Source organism: Opisthocomus hoazin, chromosome 1 (assembly GCF_030867145.1).
Source record: "Opisthocomus hoazin isolate bOpiHoa1 chromosome 1, bOpiHoa1.hap1, whole genome shotgun sequence".
In the NCBI taxonomy this organism is placed as follows: domain Eukaryota; kingdom Metazoa; phylum Chordata; class Aves; order Opisthocomiformes; family Opisthocomidae; genus Opisthocomus; species Opisthocomus hoazin.
The window spans coordinates 47,348,217-47,366,544 of record NC_134414.1 but is presented as its reverse complement, the minus strand read 5'-3'; the positions used below and the strand labels follow the sequence as shown (position 1 = coordinate 47,366,544).

Here is an 18,328-nt window from a genome sequence, read left to right as displayed (position 1 = left end):
CAGTTCAAAAAATCGATGACAGCTCTAAAATAACTTCTTTTTTCTGTTCTCACATTTTCAAGTGAATGATGTCAGATGTAAGTAACTTTAAAACTACAATACTAGGATATTGTGTGTTGTATTTATTTTTAGCAGTTTACACTCCCATTAGTTTTGACCATTTTCAAATAATGCTGATGCAGCACTTTGGCAATCTCTTGCATGGCTTGTTGCTGTTCAGTTAATGTGTATCTTTTTTTTTCTGCAGATGGCTTCCCTAAATATTGGAAGAGCTGGTGCCTGTGTTGTAGTCATCAAGCAACCATGACTTTGTCAGCACTGCTTTGGATTTTACTGACTGTGAAATGATTATTTTTCTATCAGACAACGAGAATGGTAACTTCATGAGAAAAAGGATTTACACAGTGAACACTCTGTTGATCACAAACTTGAAGAAGTTCAGGAATGAGAAAGATTTATGCCCTATAAAATCATAAAAACTGTTCACAGCCAGTGAACAATAAAAAAAAATGGCTGTTGTAGGCATAAATATGTGAATGTGGAGTGGTAACTTCAGGTACTGTTCTTATGTGTCATGGAGAACTAGATAATCAAGGGACAGCTCTACACAAGGAGCAGGAGGGAATACAAGAACATTTTTGATGGCCACGTGAGTTTTAACCACAGAAACATCAAAGTACATTTAATCACTTTTTAACTGTGCTTTTTAAAAGAGAAAATTAGATAGTAATATAAAATTCTTCTGTTCAGATCTTGTCTACAGGTGGGTTATGGTCTTCTCATTTAAACAAGCAATTTGGTTCTTGCTGAAGGGATGAGGTAGAAAAGTTTGCATATTCAGATTTCATTTCTAATGACTGAGCTGTTGCTCTACAGCAGAAAGAAAAGCAAAACTAAACGCAAACCTCCAAAATTGCTTTTTTTTTTCAGATTGCACCTCCTTGCCAGTATTAATACATCTTATAAGTGAGTCTATTGAAGGGGAAGTCTGTGTGTTTAACCTAATTGTAAACAAAGCAATCCTTTGGTTGCACTGGGGCTTTGTTGCAAGTGTGGGAGTCAAAAGAAGTTGCCTAATTATTTCTTAATCTTATATTCAATTTAGGCATGTGAGCTCTGATCTTATTGTTTAATGCATATTTTATATGTTGGAAGCAGATGAAAAGCTGGAAAATTGATACCGTTCGTTCACTGCATCATGTAACAGATGAATCATGATCAGAACATTCTATAGTCTCTTCTAACATTTCAAGAGGGATAAAAATACTCCATTTTATTTCTTTCTGATGTTCGTACATACACAGCTTTGCCTGATTAAACCTTCTTATTTACGACTTTCCACTTCTGACTGAGAATTGCTGCAAGTGGGAAATTCAGAATAAATGCAAGTGGAGTAAGGAAAATTAGACCATTAAATCTAGTAAAGTTCATATGGTAAATATACTAGTATCATCTGTGCTTCCCCTTAGGGTCGATCATTTCTGGCAGTAATGATACTGCGAGCTTTTGCTTTGGCAGTAGATTTGATGCTGATGTTTTCTATCTACTCAACTGAATCAGTTAGGATCCTAACACCACTAATGAAATATGAAATTCTGCAATTCAGGGAGGCACAGGCCCTGGGAATAGGACTACCAAGCAGACCTCTTCTTTAAAGCCTTGCCGATCCTTTAGGAAATATTTCGTGGTCCAAAAGCAGAAACCTCACAGTCCTCTGTCACTTGCAATTTTAGGAAGGAATTCTGGTTGTAGTTAAAAGAGTTTTCCTAGTGGAAACCTATAAACCATTTAAGATGAAAAAGTGCATACAGCCTCCTACTTGGGACATTTGGTTTGAAGAAGTGTCTTTCCTTCTAACAGCATCAGCATGCATGGAGATCTTTGTTTCCTGCCACAAAATGAACTCCAGTTCTGTCCTAATTAGGAATCAACTGCAAAATCTTTAATATCAGTTTTCCACAGTCAATTGGCTTTTGATTTGCAATTAGTCTCTCTTCCACAGACAAGCAAGTCCATTTTTCCCCAGCTATAAGAACTTGTTGAGTAAAAAAGGTTACCCCTCTTCAAATTTTGCTTAACATAAACATAAAGTTCTGAGACCGAACCAGGAAGTTTCTAGAATTATAGATGCAATTAAACACAGACATTAGCATTCAATTGTCCTACACAGATACCTAATGAACTTAGAAATTTATTTTTAATTCTATTCCCAGAATTTCCTTTTGATTACATTATATTCATACACATTAGAACATACTGACCTTCAAAAAAGGATTACTTCTCTTAGTTGCAATCCATGACAGATTTGCTTTCTGTGCCTTGATCATTTTTATCCTCCATTTAGCCTCAAGTTTATTTTTTATTCTCCACTTCCTTTTACATATTTTCAATTTGCCTTTATTTGTCCAAAATGAAACATTATTCTCCTGTGAAATTTTTCAGATTGATTCTTTTATGCTGAAAGAATAAATTGTTAATTTATTTTATTTACATTATGTAAAATCTAGGCACAATAAGAGCCAAATTTTCCTTTCAGATTCGTTTTATACACCTACGTGAATATGTTCTGGAGTTTCTTCTAAACCGAATTGAGGGAGAATTTTTAAATTACATTTTAAGTTTTTCTTATCACCTTGTTTACTCTGCTCTTACTAAAAACAATAGTAGCTTTTCCTTTGACTTCAAAGGGAATGGATTTAAAAGCAAAATTATATGTAATCTTAGTCTTGATGTACGTGATCCATTAAGATCCCTTTTTTATGTAAAAGAGTTAAAATCACTTCTGACAGCCTGAGTTGTGCTAAGCAATACTGCAGGAAATTACAATTTACAGGAAAAGCAGCTGTCTGTTCAAAACCCAGATTGTCTCATCATTGATAATCTAGCATGCTACCTTTTCTTTCAGTTAATCCCTTTGATTTCACAGAATGAAAATCACAAGGGAATCAGATCTGCAACAGATAGTAATTTCAGTGAAATCAATAATTAAATTCCTCAAAATGCTGCTTGTAAATTTTGGAGTTTAATATTCTAAGTATGTTCTAAAATGTTATCATTTTCTCTATATTTCAATTCTTTTTTATTCTTTATAGCATTTTTTTTTCCCAGATTGTCAACCAGTTTTACTAGAAAGTCTTTGTTTCACATTAGCCAGTACTTATACATGGGAGTTATACCCATTTTTTCCCTATTGTTACCCATCCTTATATATGAACATCTTTTGTATTAATCAAACATAAGTAAAAGTAATTAACATTAAGGTCCTCTGGGGTAATTAAAATTAAGGTCCTCTGGGACTACTGAGAAGCCTTGTATTTCTGTGTTCTATGTGTCAAAAAGTCCTTTTCATTTGTTTTTATTATTTATTAGAGATTTTATTAATTTGATTCTTGCTGCTACTGGTTTTGAGAGAGGAGGAAGGTCAAGGATGTGAATGCTAGAAGAGCTATTTTAAAATGGATGCATCTATACAATTTTTTATATGATCATAAAGAAAAAAATATTGGCAGAAAGTGATCATTCTTTTTCCTGAGGATTTACGTTCAAAAGCTTAGATGGACACAAAGAAATTAAGTCTATATTCTTTCTTCAGTTTCCCTACCTAACTCTTTTCAAATCCTTTGCGACATTATAGATCAGTGACAGCTGATTGTGATGCAGAATTCTCTTTTCTGTTTTTCCCTTCATTGAGGATAAAACATTTGCTGCTTAAAAAAGAAAAAAGGAAAAAGCACAAACGATGATTGTTATCGTGGAAGTGATTAAGTGATTATAGAAGCAATACCCAAAAGACAAAATAAGTGTGTTTGCCAGAAGAGGGAATACACCCATCAGTGTTATAACTGTGGCAGTGCTTTTAATCTTTATGAATCCAATCATTAAAGAAATCATAGAAGAAATTATATTTCTGCAGAGTTTGATTACTTATTTAAGTAAATAAAACCAAGAAAAATACCGTAACATTATATCTCTATTTTTCAAATGAATTAGTCACCTGATTTAATTCCTTTCAAAAAGCTAGATAGTTAAACTCCAAGAATATGATTTTCTAGACAACATTAGAGGCTTTTTAAACGTGGAATAATTCAAGTTGAGTTCAACAGAAAAATTGATCAAGCGAAATAGCTATATCTTTTCCTATGACTCTGAGGGTGCCATTTTTAATTCCTTTCTACCAATACAACAGTGTTAAAAAATCATTTTTTCAAAAGAAAGACTAATCTTGTGATCCTCTGTTGTTTGTGGAACAGTTTATTACTTTGCAGTTTTGGACTTTCCATTAAGCTATTTTTTACTTTTACAGTTTTTATTATTGACAGTGAGGGGTGCTAGAAATATAATCAGTATTATTAAAGATCTACATAGAAAATGTCATTTAATAATCATTATTTAGTAAAGCTCTTTATTACTGACATTTTATGGTCCAATTTTATTGAAAATTTGTGCATTGAAATCAAAGCCACAAATAAGGCAATAAAAAGATCTGAAGGTAAGAATATTGTTACTTTGGTTTTAATTAGAATTGTTCATTACCTATTTGTGTATGTGTTCTTGCAATCACAATAGTAATATTATTTAAAAGCAAAAGTAAATTTTAATAAAATCCTTTTGCATATAGAACGGTCTTTTAATCATATGAAACCACTCAAATTATCAAGGCAATTTAAGGATGCTTTCAGGGAGTTGCCTGTCTCATAAAGTTAGTCCGTTAACCTAACATTAATTGACATAAGGGAACAATTTTGGCACAGACAAAACATGATTCCCTTGAGTATCCTCTTCTACAGAAAACTGCCATCAACTGACAATTATTTAAAAAGTACTCATGTTAAAATGTATCTAGAAAGCTATATGTATTATTCAGATTGTTTTATATGTTTATCAGGCCCAAACAAATTCCCTTTAATCTATTTGTCAATGACTTAAACATTTTTCAATGACTTCAATAAAAATAACACACAAATAAGTTTGAAGTTATGCAAATTTTAATGACTCAGACCTGGAGTCCATGAGTAAAAAGCAGAAACACTGCACATTGTCATTATGAATGAAATGCAGGTTTTCCACAGCAGAATTCACACTCTAGAAGTCTTGCTTTATTACTGTGCTCACAATAGGCTGGGCATAACGGAATATATCCTGTTATCTATGACACTACATTAGTTATTTCATTAGGAACAAATAGAGGAGGCATTTCTGCGAAGGCTTAAAAAAAGCTCTTGTAACTGTTATGAAATAACAGTAATAAATTACATGAATAATTCTGTAATATTGTGGGAAAACTTAGACATTTGGCTGTGTATGAAATTTAATGGTACAAAAACAGGTATGAAAATATTTACCTATATCAAATTCATAGCCTGGAACAGGACATGGTGCATTTTTTTTTGCCATTACCATCTCCCATACATACACTTGTATTTAGTTTTATATGCTCACAATCCCACTGCACATTTGCTCTATGTACAATTCTGCTTTCTTGCTTTTCTCCCCTCCTCACCCCCAGTTTCTGTTTATGTTGCAGAGGCTTTCTACCAAGAGGCACAGTTTCCCACAGAATTGCTTCTGATGAAAGCAGCAGGTATCATAGTACACCATACAGCTAACCAATCCCTTACCACTCTACATGAAAAGTGGATGTGCATAAAAAAGAAAAGTTTATTTTTCTTTTCCAAAGTAAAACTTGTTTGATATGCCTTCAGTCTTTTAAAGATCTACACACTCAAAAAATAAATCTAAACATTCTAAAAATGTAAACACTTTAAACACAGAGCTTCCAACTATTCACAGATTACTCCAACTTTCAAAAACTCTGTGTTTAGTCACGCACAATTTATTATCATCCCAGAGCTGCCATCCAGATGTCTTGTAGATGCTCATGTTTGTGGATCTGTCTCATGGACTCCAGATTTTTTCTGATCCAAAGGACAACTCCAGCTGAGTGAATAAAATATCAAATGCAATATTTACAACTCACATTTGAAGCTTCCATGTGGTATGCACAAATCAGAAATCAGGATCCCAAATTGCTCACAGAGCATGTTTCCAACCTCGGTAGAAGTTTGGTTCAAAGTTAGCTTTCCTACCAAATATAGCATCCAGTGTAATTGGTATAATTTTATTAAATTATAAGATTAGAAAATATTATGTGAAGGATAATACAGTAGAATGACAATATCTCAGAAATGTGGAAAGAGTATTAGAGATAGGTTTTTGTTACTTGCGAGAAGACATTCCCCAAGGGTACTACATTTTATTCTCAACAGAAGCAATTTGATTTTAGGGAAATAACTTTACAATCAATCTACTGGCTCATAAATTGAAGTGCTATTTGAAATCAGTCATTTCTTATATTCCTTCTTATATAAGATGGACTTGAGTTTGTACATTCACCATAAAAGGAGAAAAACTGACATTTATCCCAAAGTAATACTTAAAATCTTGGTATTGAACAACAGTAGCTTGAATATATCTTAGTAGTCAATAACTAGTTACATACTTTAAATTCTGAGAATGTCAAGTTCTTCAACAGTTTTGCATCTGCTGTACTAAGCAGATACACTTATACTAGGTAATACAGGCTTTCTGCCAACTCAGAAGAGAATCTCAATACATAAAAGTAACTTCAGAAACATTTCTGTTTAAAAATAGATTATCCATTCAATATATATGTTCTAACTTAAATGAGAATGTATGAAATATTCAGCAGAATATTTATTTTTCAGCCCTATTCCAAATCCAGTGTAAAGCTGCTCAGATTGGCACAACCTTACATTTCATTGCAAATTCCCTTGTTATTGTTCTGATTCATAGTATATGGGGATTAGGTACACTTAGGGGCAGAAACACTGGTCCACATGCAGGACTGCAACTGATGGAAATTAAACCATAAAGAAAATTACTAGCAAAGGTAAGAAATGCAGTGACAGGGAACAATACAGCCTGTAATCACTGGCTATCCAGAGCTTCACTTTGGGAATCCATGGAGCTGTGACATCTGTCAACTTCCAAGGGTTTGAAAAGCAGTCAAAGCTGGGGTATGAGCAACTTATACTTCTGTCACTCCATATTTTCCCAGATTTTCCATGACAATATGTTGCTTAAAAAATAAATACAAATATATATATAAAAAAATCTGCCCTTGCAGAAGTCTAGTACTCTTTACAATTAGGTCTGGGAACCAGTATCATATTCAGTCTTCTTCACTTAGATGGCTAGGTTGTGTGTAAAGTCTGGTATCCTTACAGAACTATTTCTAGTATAGAGTCTGCCCCCAACAAAAGTCACTGGAGAGGGTTGCCTTTGAAGGCCTCCAGGGAAAAATACTGTTCCAAAGGTGAGATACTTAAGTAGATAAGCATTCAGTTTAGTTGCCCCCACATAAGTGTCTAATACCATCTGAGATGCCCAAAACTACCTAAGACATCTACACTGGGCTGGCAGGTATGATACAGATGAAGTTTTGGAGTGGCAACAGAATTTCAAACAGGAAGCTCTAAAGTATCCCATATGATACTAGGTGCTTATGTGTAGGCAAACAGAATCCATGATCGCTCATATTTATATAGATATGCACCCAGTGCCATTGGATATTTGAAGGTGGCATCTTGCAACCAACCTGGGTGAGAAGAAAGGCTGAATTTAAAAATGTTTTACCTCAGTTGCTTAAGTTTGAAAATATTATCCTTGATTTTCCAATAAATGACACATATAGTGAACATGCATGTGAGAGCACAGTCAATTAATACTTATTGATACTGGCATGATATGGTGAAGTACGGGAAATGCTAACTCGGAGAGATCCTCTTTGTCATGAAAATTAGCTTTTGTACATCATTTCAGTCAGAAATTTGTTCTTCAAGCAAGTCCTGAGTAAATAACCCTTACTCAGCAGACTTTTTAAAAAAGTCACCTACAGTAGTTGCTATTGCCTAATGTGGAGTTCTTGCTTTAGTTTTTCTGTTTAATGGTAAAATATTTCCTAGTGCAATTCTGTAAAGATATAGATGGGAAATTTCAGTCACGTAGTGGAAAATCTCATGAAGGCATATTGTGGAAATGGAGTGTATCAAGGTTTAGGGTGGTTTTTTTCTTGTTTCTACATATGTATATTTTCCAGGATATCAATGAATTGAAAATGGTTATTTGTCCTATGTGAAAGGAAAAAGAGAAAGAAGACTTTCAATAGCAGGCTGAATGAATAAATATCCAGTTCTTCATTTCATTATTACACAGAGTTCTCAAATATAGGTAACTACTGTGTAAATGTTTCATCAGAATTATAGATCCTAAGCTTTTTCTTATAGCTAGAGTAGCAAAATCAGTATTTCTAGGACATGATTCATCTCATTCTAAAGGCAAAACAAATCATGTTTTAAAAGTGTGTTTCTTTCCAAAGACTTCAAAGATGCTTAAAAGGTTCAGATGCGGACATTCACACTGTGGACACCTACAATTCTTAAGATAAATATTTAAGTTGGGCAAATTGAATCTCTAAAATCTGATAAATGCCTAGAAGAAACTGGCCACACAAACATTTATTTCAAATAACTATGGCAGGAATTCTATTTAGAACATAACTGCAAGATTCAGCTACATACTGAACAGAAACAGTTTCCCTGCTCTGGAAACAAGCAATGTTATTATATTCAGAGAGTGGATAATTTTGTTCTGCCAAATGGCAGACAAAAGAAGTATAAGATATTTCATTATTAACCTAGAAGGAGAAAAAGTATTCAGACAATCGTAGCTGCAACTGCTGGTTTCTTAAGGTTTAGACATCCAGATACATGTGAGGGATAAGTGACCAGTTTAATACAGTAAACTGCAAAACATGTCCTTATCATTAAACTTCAGAAGCTTCAGAATGTAAAATAAGATTGTTTAAAAACATTAGATTCATTAGATTGCTGTAATCAATGGGTATTAGCTATTCCAGACCCTTGTGTAGGAAGAGAAAAACTGGAGAAAAGCAGACACCTCCCACCCAACGGTTCCTCTCATCCAAATACAAGCACACAAACACATCACCCGCTTGGGATGCACGGTTTTCCTCTTCGATTTGTAAAGGTGCCAACATGACTAACCCAGATTTAGGCACCCAAATTAGTAGAAATTCCACAATGAAGTGTAGATAAATGCAAAATACTATGATCTGTCTGAAACTGTAAATCTGCTTCACTTTCTTACAGATTTATCTATGTTATCATTTACCTCATGAATAGTTTACACCATACTACATAGTCTTTACCAACTCTATGTATACAGACATAGTTTAAGAAATATACGTTTTGTGATTAAAGGTAACTTTTGAAATAACAAATCCGTTGTGGAGCTGCTGTAAGTAAATTACTCTGTTGTTTTCATTTGGGTTCAACGATCTTTCTTTGTGCAGTTCTGAACAACCATTGTTCATTTCATGGTAGATTGTGAATGTTTAGCACTTCTTAAAATCACAGACTTTTTTCTTTGCTCTTAAAATTCAGGCTGTTATTTTGTATTCCATTTTTCAAAATTTTGGCTATATTTTATTTAAGATGTTTATGTAACACATGTTTATGTGTGTAGAACCTTGCAGAAAAACCTATGGCAGGATTCTGCTGAAATGAGATTACACAACACATAACCTTTTAAAAACATATTTTCCATGACAGGAAACTAAGATATCTTTGATTATGTTTAGCTGACATTAGGGAACTGACTTAGAGTCACAAAAAAAAAAAAAAAAAAATTGTAAAGAAAATGAAATAAAAATCTTCAATGTACTTTAATTGCTTGACTGCTCTTTCCCTTCTTGCCTCCTAAAAAAGCAACCATAAAAAAAAAAGCAACTAAAAAAACCCTCCAAACAATAAACAGATAAGATCTATGTCCTATCTAATTTCAGTGTATGTTTGGTAGGTTATATTGTCATAAATTGTAATTAATTGTAAAATTAGAACTAGACAGAGGAGGAGTCATAACTAAAATGACACAGAAGTAACTGTTATGCACAGAATGGAGGACTTTATTAACTGAAAGAGAAAAAACCCAAAACAAAAAAAATTCTTAGTAATTTTTCTAGAATGGTCAAATCAAAACACAGTGTCAGCAGATTTATGCTAACGGATGACTTATTCTTCAACTAAAAAGCTTCTGCCTTCACCTTGCATGCCAAAAGAGCTTGAATCAGATTACGGCTGCTTCCTCTGTGTAAGAGACTAGAAACTGAAGGCTGAGTCTTCTCTGCAGGTGGAATGTGGTTGAAGTAGGAATGATGTGGTTAGCAGTATGCACAAATATGAACTTTCCAGTGCTGTCATATGAAAGTGCAACTGTTTGCAGATGTATTATGTGACTTTTGTGTCGGACTGGTCCAGTCAGAAGTTTTGAAATTTTAGTTGAAAACAATACTAGTATCTAAGGAGTATCTTGGGATGTTGACGTATATTTAGTATGGTAAGGAACTACAGAGCAAAATAAGTGTACAATGATTTGGAATATAAGAGAATAAATACATTAGGAAAAATGTGCAAATGTGGTTGCAAATACATTAATTTAAGCTGTCCTACGTTTTTGCAATATTTGCAGAGCAGTTTAATGAATGTTATACTTTTGCCATGATTCCTTTATATCTTCGATATGTGTGTATACAACGCAAGTGAAGACAGAGCACAATGTTAAACTTGAAACACAGCTTTGTTTGACACAACTTGTTTTTAAGAAATTTGAATCCTGAAAATTTCACTGTACAAAAATAAATATGCCTGTTTTTACGTGTTGTGGAGGTGTTTTGGTTTCGGCTGCCGCCGGCAACAAAAGCGCCACGCGGCCGCCCCTCCCCCCGCCAGCGTGCGGAGGAGAATGAAAAGAAAGAGGCAGAAACTGGTGGGTCGGGATAAGGGCAGTTTAACAGAACAGCAAACAGAGGGAAAACAGGAACAACAACGATACAAATAAGGAGAAAACACAACAACGAACCGTACAACTCAGCCGCTCTCCCGAAACAGGACCGGCGCTGCGCCCCCCCCAAGCCGCGAGTGCCTTCCCGCCGCGCCACCCCCCCCACCGGAACCCCGCGTGACGTCACATGGTATGGAATACCAGGCTCTGTTTGGCCAGGTGGGGTCAGCCCCCACCCCCCGGCTGTGCCCCTTCCTGGAGTCCGGTGAAAATTAACCCTGTTCTGGCCAAACCCAGGACATTATCCACCCCTTATTCCATACCATCTACGTCATGCCCAGGTCCCCCATTGTCCAGTTGATCACCACCACTTCTCCTGTCTCCAGATATCATTCCCGTAGTCTATGGATCATCACTCTACAGTGTCCGTTGAGTTCATTTAATCCATGACTTCAGGCTCCATCTGTCGTAATGGTCTTCCGTGGCAGGGCAGGTGATGTGTGGTGATGGGCGGTCACTTGCTGCATCCGGAGCTCACGGCTGATGTATCTGGTGCGGCCCGTGCCCACAGTCTGCAGGAGATGTTGATCTTGATGAAGTTGCTGGATGCCAGTTTTTGAAAACCAGGTCCACTTCTATCATCACTGTGCTCTGCTAGGTTTTCATCGAAAAAGTCCATCCTTCTTTAATCTGGACAATTCTTACTATGCTACTACTGGTACAAAATATAACAATTATAACAGTGATAACAGACAGTGACAGGGTTATTTTAACAATTAACTTTATACAGTTTATTTTTGGACTATTCTCACCCAAAATTAAATCCCCATGAGGTACACATCGGACTTCCCAATCCTTCCGCATTACCCACCAGGTACACCCAGGTCCTTGAGCAAAAGCAATCCCGTGGACGGGCTTGCCTTTGCCCGAGGCAGGACTAACCCAAACCGTCTTCCCTAACATGTTCCGCACATGCACTACAGGAACTTTATCGCCTTCCACCGGGCGCTGAGGTTTTGACTGGGCAGGACCAGCCCGGTTGGTGGACCCTCTGGTGTTAACCAACCAGGTGGCCTTTGCTAAATGGGTATCCCAATTTTTGAAAGTCCCACCCCCCATTGCCCTCAAAGTGGTTTTTAGCAGCCCATTGTAACGTTCGATCTTTCCCGAGGCTGGTGCATGGTAGGGGATATGATACACCCACTCGATACCATGTTCTTTGGCCCAGGTGTCTATGAGGCTGTTGCGAAAGTGAGTCCCGTTGTCCGACTCGATTCTTTCGGGAGCGCCATGTCGCCACAGGACTTGTTTTTCCAGGCCCAGGATGGTATTCCGGGCTGTGGCATGGGGCACAGGGTAGGTTTCCAGCCATCCGGTGGTGGCCTCCACCATTGTGAGCACACAGCGCTTGCCTTGGCGGGTCTGTGGCAGTGTGATATAGTCAATCTGCCAAGCCTCCCCATACTTATATTTTAGCCATCGTCCTCCATACCACTGAGGCTTTACCCGCTTGGCTTGCTTGATTGCAGCGCATGTCTCACATTCATGGATAACCTGTGCAATAGTGTCCATGGTCAAGTCCACCCCTCGGTCACGGAGCCCATCGGTATGTCGTGTCTCTTCCTTGGTGGCCCGAGGTGTCATGGGCCCACCGAGCTATAAAGAGTTCACCCTTATGTTGCCAGTCCAGATCCACCTGAGCCACTTCAGTCTTAGCAGCCTGATCTACCTGGTGGTTGTTTTGATGTTCTTCAGTGGCCCGACTCTTAGGGACGTGGGCGTCCACGTGGCGGAATTTTACAGCCAACTGCTCCAGCTGGGCAGCAATATCTTGCCACAATGGGGCAGCCCAGATAGGTTTGCCTCTGCGCTGCCAGTTGTTCTTCTTCCATTGTTGCAGCCACCCCCACAAGGCATTGGCCACCATCCAAGAGTCGGTGTAAAGATAGAACACTGGCCACTTCTCTCGACTGGCAATGTCTAAAGCCAGCTGGATGGCTTTCACCTCTGCAAACTGGCTGGACTCACCTTCTCCCTCGGCAGTTTCTGCGACTTGTTGTGTAGGGCTCCATACAGCAGCCTTCCACCTCCGCTGCTTCCCCACAATGCGACAGGACCCATCCGTGAACAGGGCATACTTTTTCTTATCTTCTGGCAGCTGGTTATACAGTGGGGCCTCTTCAGCACGTGTCACCTCCTCCTCTGGTGATGCTCCAAAATCTTTGCCTTCTGGCCAGTCCATTATTACCTCTAGAATTCCTGGGCGACTGGGGTTTCCCATTCGGGCGCGCTGGGTGATCATAGCGACCCACTTACTCCACGTAGCATCGGTGGCGTGATGCGTAGAGGGGACCCTCTCTTTGAACATCCAGCCCAGGACCGGCAATCGTGGAACTAGGAGGAGCTGTGCTTCAGTGCTGACCACTTCTGAAGCAGCTCGAACGCCTTCATATGCTGCCAGAATCTCTTTTTCAGTGGGAGTATAGCGGGCCTCGGATCCTTTGTATCCCCAGCTCCAGAACCCCAGGGGTCGACCTCGAGTCTCCCCTGGTGCTTTCTGCCAGAGACTCCAGGTTGGGCCATTCTCCCCAGCTGCGGTGTAGAGCACGTTTTTAACATCTTGCCCTGACCGGACTGGACCAAGGGCTACGGCATGAACTATCTCCCGTTTAATCTGTTCAAATGCCTGTCGTTGCTCAGGGCCCCATTCAAAATCATTCTTCTTCCGGGTCACGTGGTACAGAGGACTTACAATCTGGCTGTAATTTGGGATGTGCATCCTCCAAAAACCCACAACACCTAAGAAGGCCTGTGCTTCCTTTTTGCTGGTTGGTGGAGACATAGCTGCTATTTTGTTGATGACATCCATTGGGATTTGACGGCCCCATCCTGCCATTTTATTCCCAAAAACTGGATCTCTTGCGCAGGTCCCTTGACTTTACTTCGCTTAATGGCGAAACCGGCTTTCAGAGGGATCTGAATTATTTTCTCCCCTTTCTCAAAAACCTCCTCTGCTGTGTCGCCCCATATAATGATGTCGGCGATGTACTGCAGATGTTCTGGAGCTTCACCCTTTTCCAGTGCAGTCTGGATTAGTCCATGGCAAATGGTGGGACTGTGTTTCCACCCCTGGGGCAGTCGATTCCAGGTGTACTGGATGCCCCTCCAGGTGAAAGCGAACTGTGGCCTGCACTCTGCTGCCAAAGGGATGGAGAAGAATGCATTAGCAATGTCAATTGTCGCATACCACTTGGCTGCCTTTGACTCCAGCTGATATTGAAGTTCTAGCATGTCTGGCACGGCAGCACTCAGCGGTGGTGTGACTTCATTCAGGCCACGGTAGTCTATTGTCAGTCTCCACTCTCCAGTAGATTTTCTCACTGGCCATATGGGACTATTAAAGGGTGAGCGAGTTTTGCTGATCACTCCTTGACTCTCCAGTTGACGGATCAGCTGATGAATGGGGAGAAGGGAGTCTCGGTTGGTACGATACTGTCGCCGGTGCACCGTTGTGGTTGCGATGGGCACCTGTTCTTCTTCAACCCTCAGCAACCCCACAACGGAAGGATCCTCTGAGAGACCAGGCAAAATGGACAGCTGTTTAATTTCTTCCGTCTCCACAGCAGCTATGCCAAAAGCCCACCGATACCCCTTTGGGTCCTTGAAATAGCCTCTCCTAAGATAGTCTATCCCAAGGATGCAGGGAGCCTCGGGGCCAGTAACAATGGGGTGCTTCTGCCAGTCCTGCCCAGTGAGGCTCACTTCAGCCTCCAGTACACTCAGCTCTTCGGACCCCCCTGTCACTCCCGAAATGCAAATGGACTCTGACCCTTTGAACTCTGATGGCATTAAAGTACACTGTGCACCAGTGTCCACTAGAGCTTTATACTCTCGTGGATCTGATGTGCCAGGCCACCGAATCCACACCGTCCAATAGACACGGTTGTCCCTTTCCTCCACCTGGCTGGAGGCAGGGCCCCTCTAATCCTCGTCAGAGAATTTGCTGCTCACCTGCTGTAAAAATGACTTGGAGGTCCCCTCCAGAGGATCGGAATCAAGGTCAAACTGTCTACCTGGTCTGGAGAGCTGGCTGCTGGAAACTGGAGCGGCACTTTTCCTAACAGAATCCCCTTTGGTGATTGTTTTACCTCACAACTCACGGACTCGTGCCTCTAGACTTGAGGTGGGTTTTCCATCCCACTTCCTCATGTCCTCTCCGTGGTCACGCAGGTAAAACCACCGGGTGCCCCGTGGTGTGTAGCCTCTGTACTCTCTCTCCTGAGCAGAGAAACGCTTGCCCCTAATAGCTGAGATGCGGGCCCTCACAGGTGGGGAGTAGGACATATCCTCTTTGAATTGCTGGAACTGTCGGGACAGTTTATTCACAGCTGAGACAAGGGAGGAAGAGAGACTTTCCTCGTATTGGCGGAGTCTGACAGCCACCTCATCCACTGTTGGTGCGTCTTTACCTTTCCAGTTTACAACTGCCAGTGAGTTAGCATGTGAGGAGGGTGCGCTCCGCACAAACTTCCTCCACATGGATTGTGAGCACTTAAGTTCATCTGGGTCTGTGGGTACGTGCTCATCGTCTGTGTCACAGTAAACCAGCTCCCGCACAGCTAATTCCCTCAAGTACTGAATACCCCTTTCCATATTGGTCCACTTGCCAGGATAGCATACAAAATCGTCACTGAAGGGGTACCTCTCCCTCACGCCTGACAGAAGTCTCCTCCAGAGGCTAAGGATTTGTTCTTTTTTCCCAATGGCCTTGTCAATGCCCCCATCCCTGGCCAGGGATCCCAGCTGCTTGGCTTCCTTGCCCTCTAATTCCAAGCTGCTGGCCCCGTTATCCCAGCACCGCAGCAGCCAGGTGGCAATGTGCTCGCCTGGGTGGCGGCTGAAGTCCTTCTGCATGTCTAGCAGCTCGCTCAGGGACAAGGACAGGATGATGATCTCTGTCTCCCGCGATGACCCTGGCTCATCGTCATCCCTCCCGGAGCGATCTGCTCTCTTTGCGTCTTTCTTTAGTTTTACAGGGGCGACTGCTACCTGCACAGGCTGGTCATTGGGCTCAGCCACGCTGCCTGCAGCTGGAGCTGGGGCTGGGGCAGCTGCTGTGCCTGCCAGGGAAACCGAGGCAAACCCTGCAGCTGTGGCAGCGGTGGTGCCAGTCTGGGGGGCTGTGACTGCCTGCTGGGCTGGAGGGGCTGCAGGGCCGGCTGGGGGGGCTGCGCCAGTTGCAGCGCCTGCCACTTCGCTTCCCCCCCTTTCCCCTTTAAGGCACTGAACAGTGTTGAACATGGCTCGGTAGGCATGGGCCAGACCCCAGCACATTGTGGTGATCTGTGTCTCTCTGGAGTTCCCAGGGTGGCAGCACACTCTTTGCAGATATTTTACCAGATTGTCCGGATTCTGTATTTGTTCAGGGGTGAGTTTAAAACACACCGCAGGTGCCCACTGCTCTAGACATCTGCCCATGCTGTCCCACACACCCAGCCACTCACAGCTATCCAGCCCCGGGGCAGGTCTCTGCAGGATGTTCTTAACGACTTGCTTAACCCTAAACAAAACCCAGAACCCGTTCAGCAGGCAGAACAAAAGGAGAGTGCTGCCCTGAGCATCCCACGGGTAATCGAAATTCTCAAAAGCACTTAGGACCAGCCTGAGGAAGAGAGGGGGGGCGAAAGAGTGGGGGAAGGTATCCCCTTCGGTTTTCCCTACAGGCTGGGTTTGATTATTAACAAAATCTAAGACATAGGATCCGAGGTACGGAAATGACCGCAGTGCCGCATGCAAATACAAGACTAATTTCATGCACAGTGATGTTATCATATCATAAGTCGATATCGTACAGTACAGCAAAATCATCATCTTAATCCTTTTTCCAGTAATGATGAACAGCATGGCAGTAAACACATACAGCAAGTAAGGATTTACGTAGCACAGATATTTGATCAAAGTCAAAAACATTTTTACCGGCGACTTTTTAACTAACACAGAAAAATGCCTATAACAAAATTTAACAAAATCTAAGAAAGCAGTTTTAACACCTGCTGCTCAGCCCTGCCATTATCCCCGCTCCACGTCTGGGCGCCAATTTAATGTTTTGGTTTCGGATGCCGCCGGCAACAAAAGCGCCACGCGGCCGCCCCTCCCCCCGCCGGCGTGCGGAAGGGAATGGAAAGAAAGAGGCAGAAACTGGTGGGTCGGGATAAGGGCAGTTTAACAGAACAGCAAACAGAGGGAAAACAGGAACAACAACGATACAAATAAGGAGAAAACACAACAACGAACCGTACAACTCAGCCGCTCTCCCGAAACAGGACCGACGCTGCGCCCCCCCAAGCCGCGAGTGCCTTCCCGCCGCGCCACCCCCCCCACCGGAACCCCGCGTGACGTCACATGGTATGGAATACCAGGCTCTGTTTGGCCAGGTGGGGTCAGCCCCCACCCCCCGGCTGTGCCCCTTCCTGGAGTCCGGTGAAAATTAACCCTGTTCTGGCCAAACCCAGGACAGGAGGTGATTCTTTTAAGTGGGTATGATAACACAATTAGGGTTTTGGCTTACGTGGTTTAAACTTGCACATACCCAGTTTTGCTTCTGTAAATTCAAAGGGCAAGGATCTTAAGACTCTGATAAACATTAATATTTAAGTAATTCATGATTTTCTTAAGTCAGACTATCAAAACTATAATGGAATGACACATAACATCATCAACATGCATAATGAAAGAACTCCCCTCCCTCGAAAGGGTAAAAAAATGTCTATGTGCACAGCTATGTGGTTCAGGATTTAATTACGTAAGAGACATGAACTGCAAGTGAGTCTGAATGTTGTTTAATATGATGATCAATAAGAAAATGAATACTCAGTGGCAAAAAGTATACTTGTTCAAGCAAAAGAGCTGTTTTGAATCACACATAGTTGAAATGGTTTAGTATCTAAAAAGTTAACCTGGGACATAAACCAAATCTGTGCTATCAGATCTAGGGGTACCTCATATTTCTTGGGTCCACCTGTACATTACAAATTTATTCTGACTTCATCCTACAGTGAGATCCAGCTGCAGTCTCTGCTGTATGGGTGGACAGTTCAGATGGGTGGACAGTTCAGACTGACCACGATTCAATCTCTTGGTTTCCCCATATTTCACTTCTAACCTGGGAGAATTATGTATTCCCTGTTCTTAAAATCTGCCCTCCCTCATGAAACACGGATCATACTATATACATAGCATACACAGGATTTATGAGAAGATATACTAAGATACATTGATGAAGATATGAGAGGGATGAATGACAGATAGGTTAAAAATTCTGCCAAAGTCATAGTTGAATAGAGACTCCTGAAACAAGAAGAATGCAGAATTTGCATTAAGTGATTTCAGACTCCTTGGAGAGACAAATACTTTAGACATGGTTGCATCGATAAGCATGAATTTTGAG

At 40.8% G+C, this 18,328-nt stretch overlaps 1 protein-coding gene across 2 annotated transcripts in view; it reads left to right on the top strand.

Annotated features, from left to right (window-relative positions):
* KLHL1 (kelch like family member 1) overlaps window positions 1–10,736 on the top strand; it is a 267,087-nt gene extending 256,351 nt beyond the window's left edge. For both annotated transcript variants that reach the window (XM_075422821.1, XM_075422810.1), the window contains one exon: window positions 248–10,736. In XM_075422821.1, the coding sequence (XP_075278936.1) occupies window positions 248–307 (60 nt within the window). In that variant the 3' untranslated portion in view covers window positions 308–10,736. The remainder of the gene's footprint in view (window positions 1–247) is intronic.
* Window positions 10,737–18,328: the final 7,592 nt, after the last annotated feature.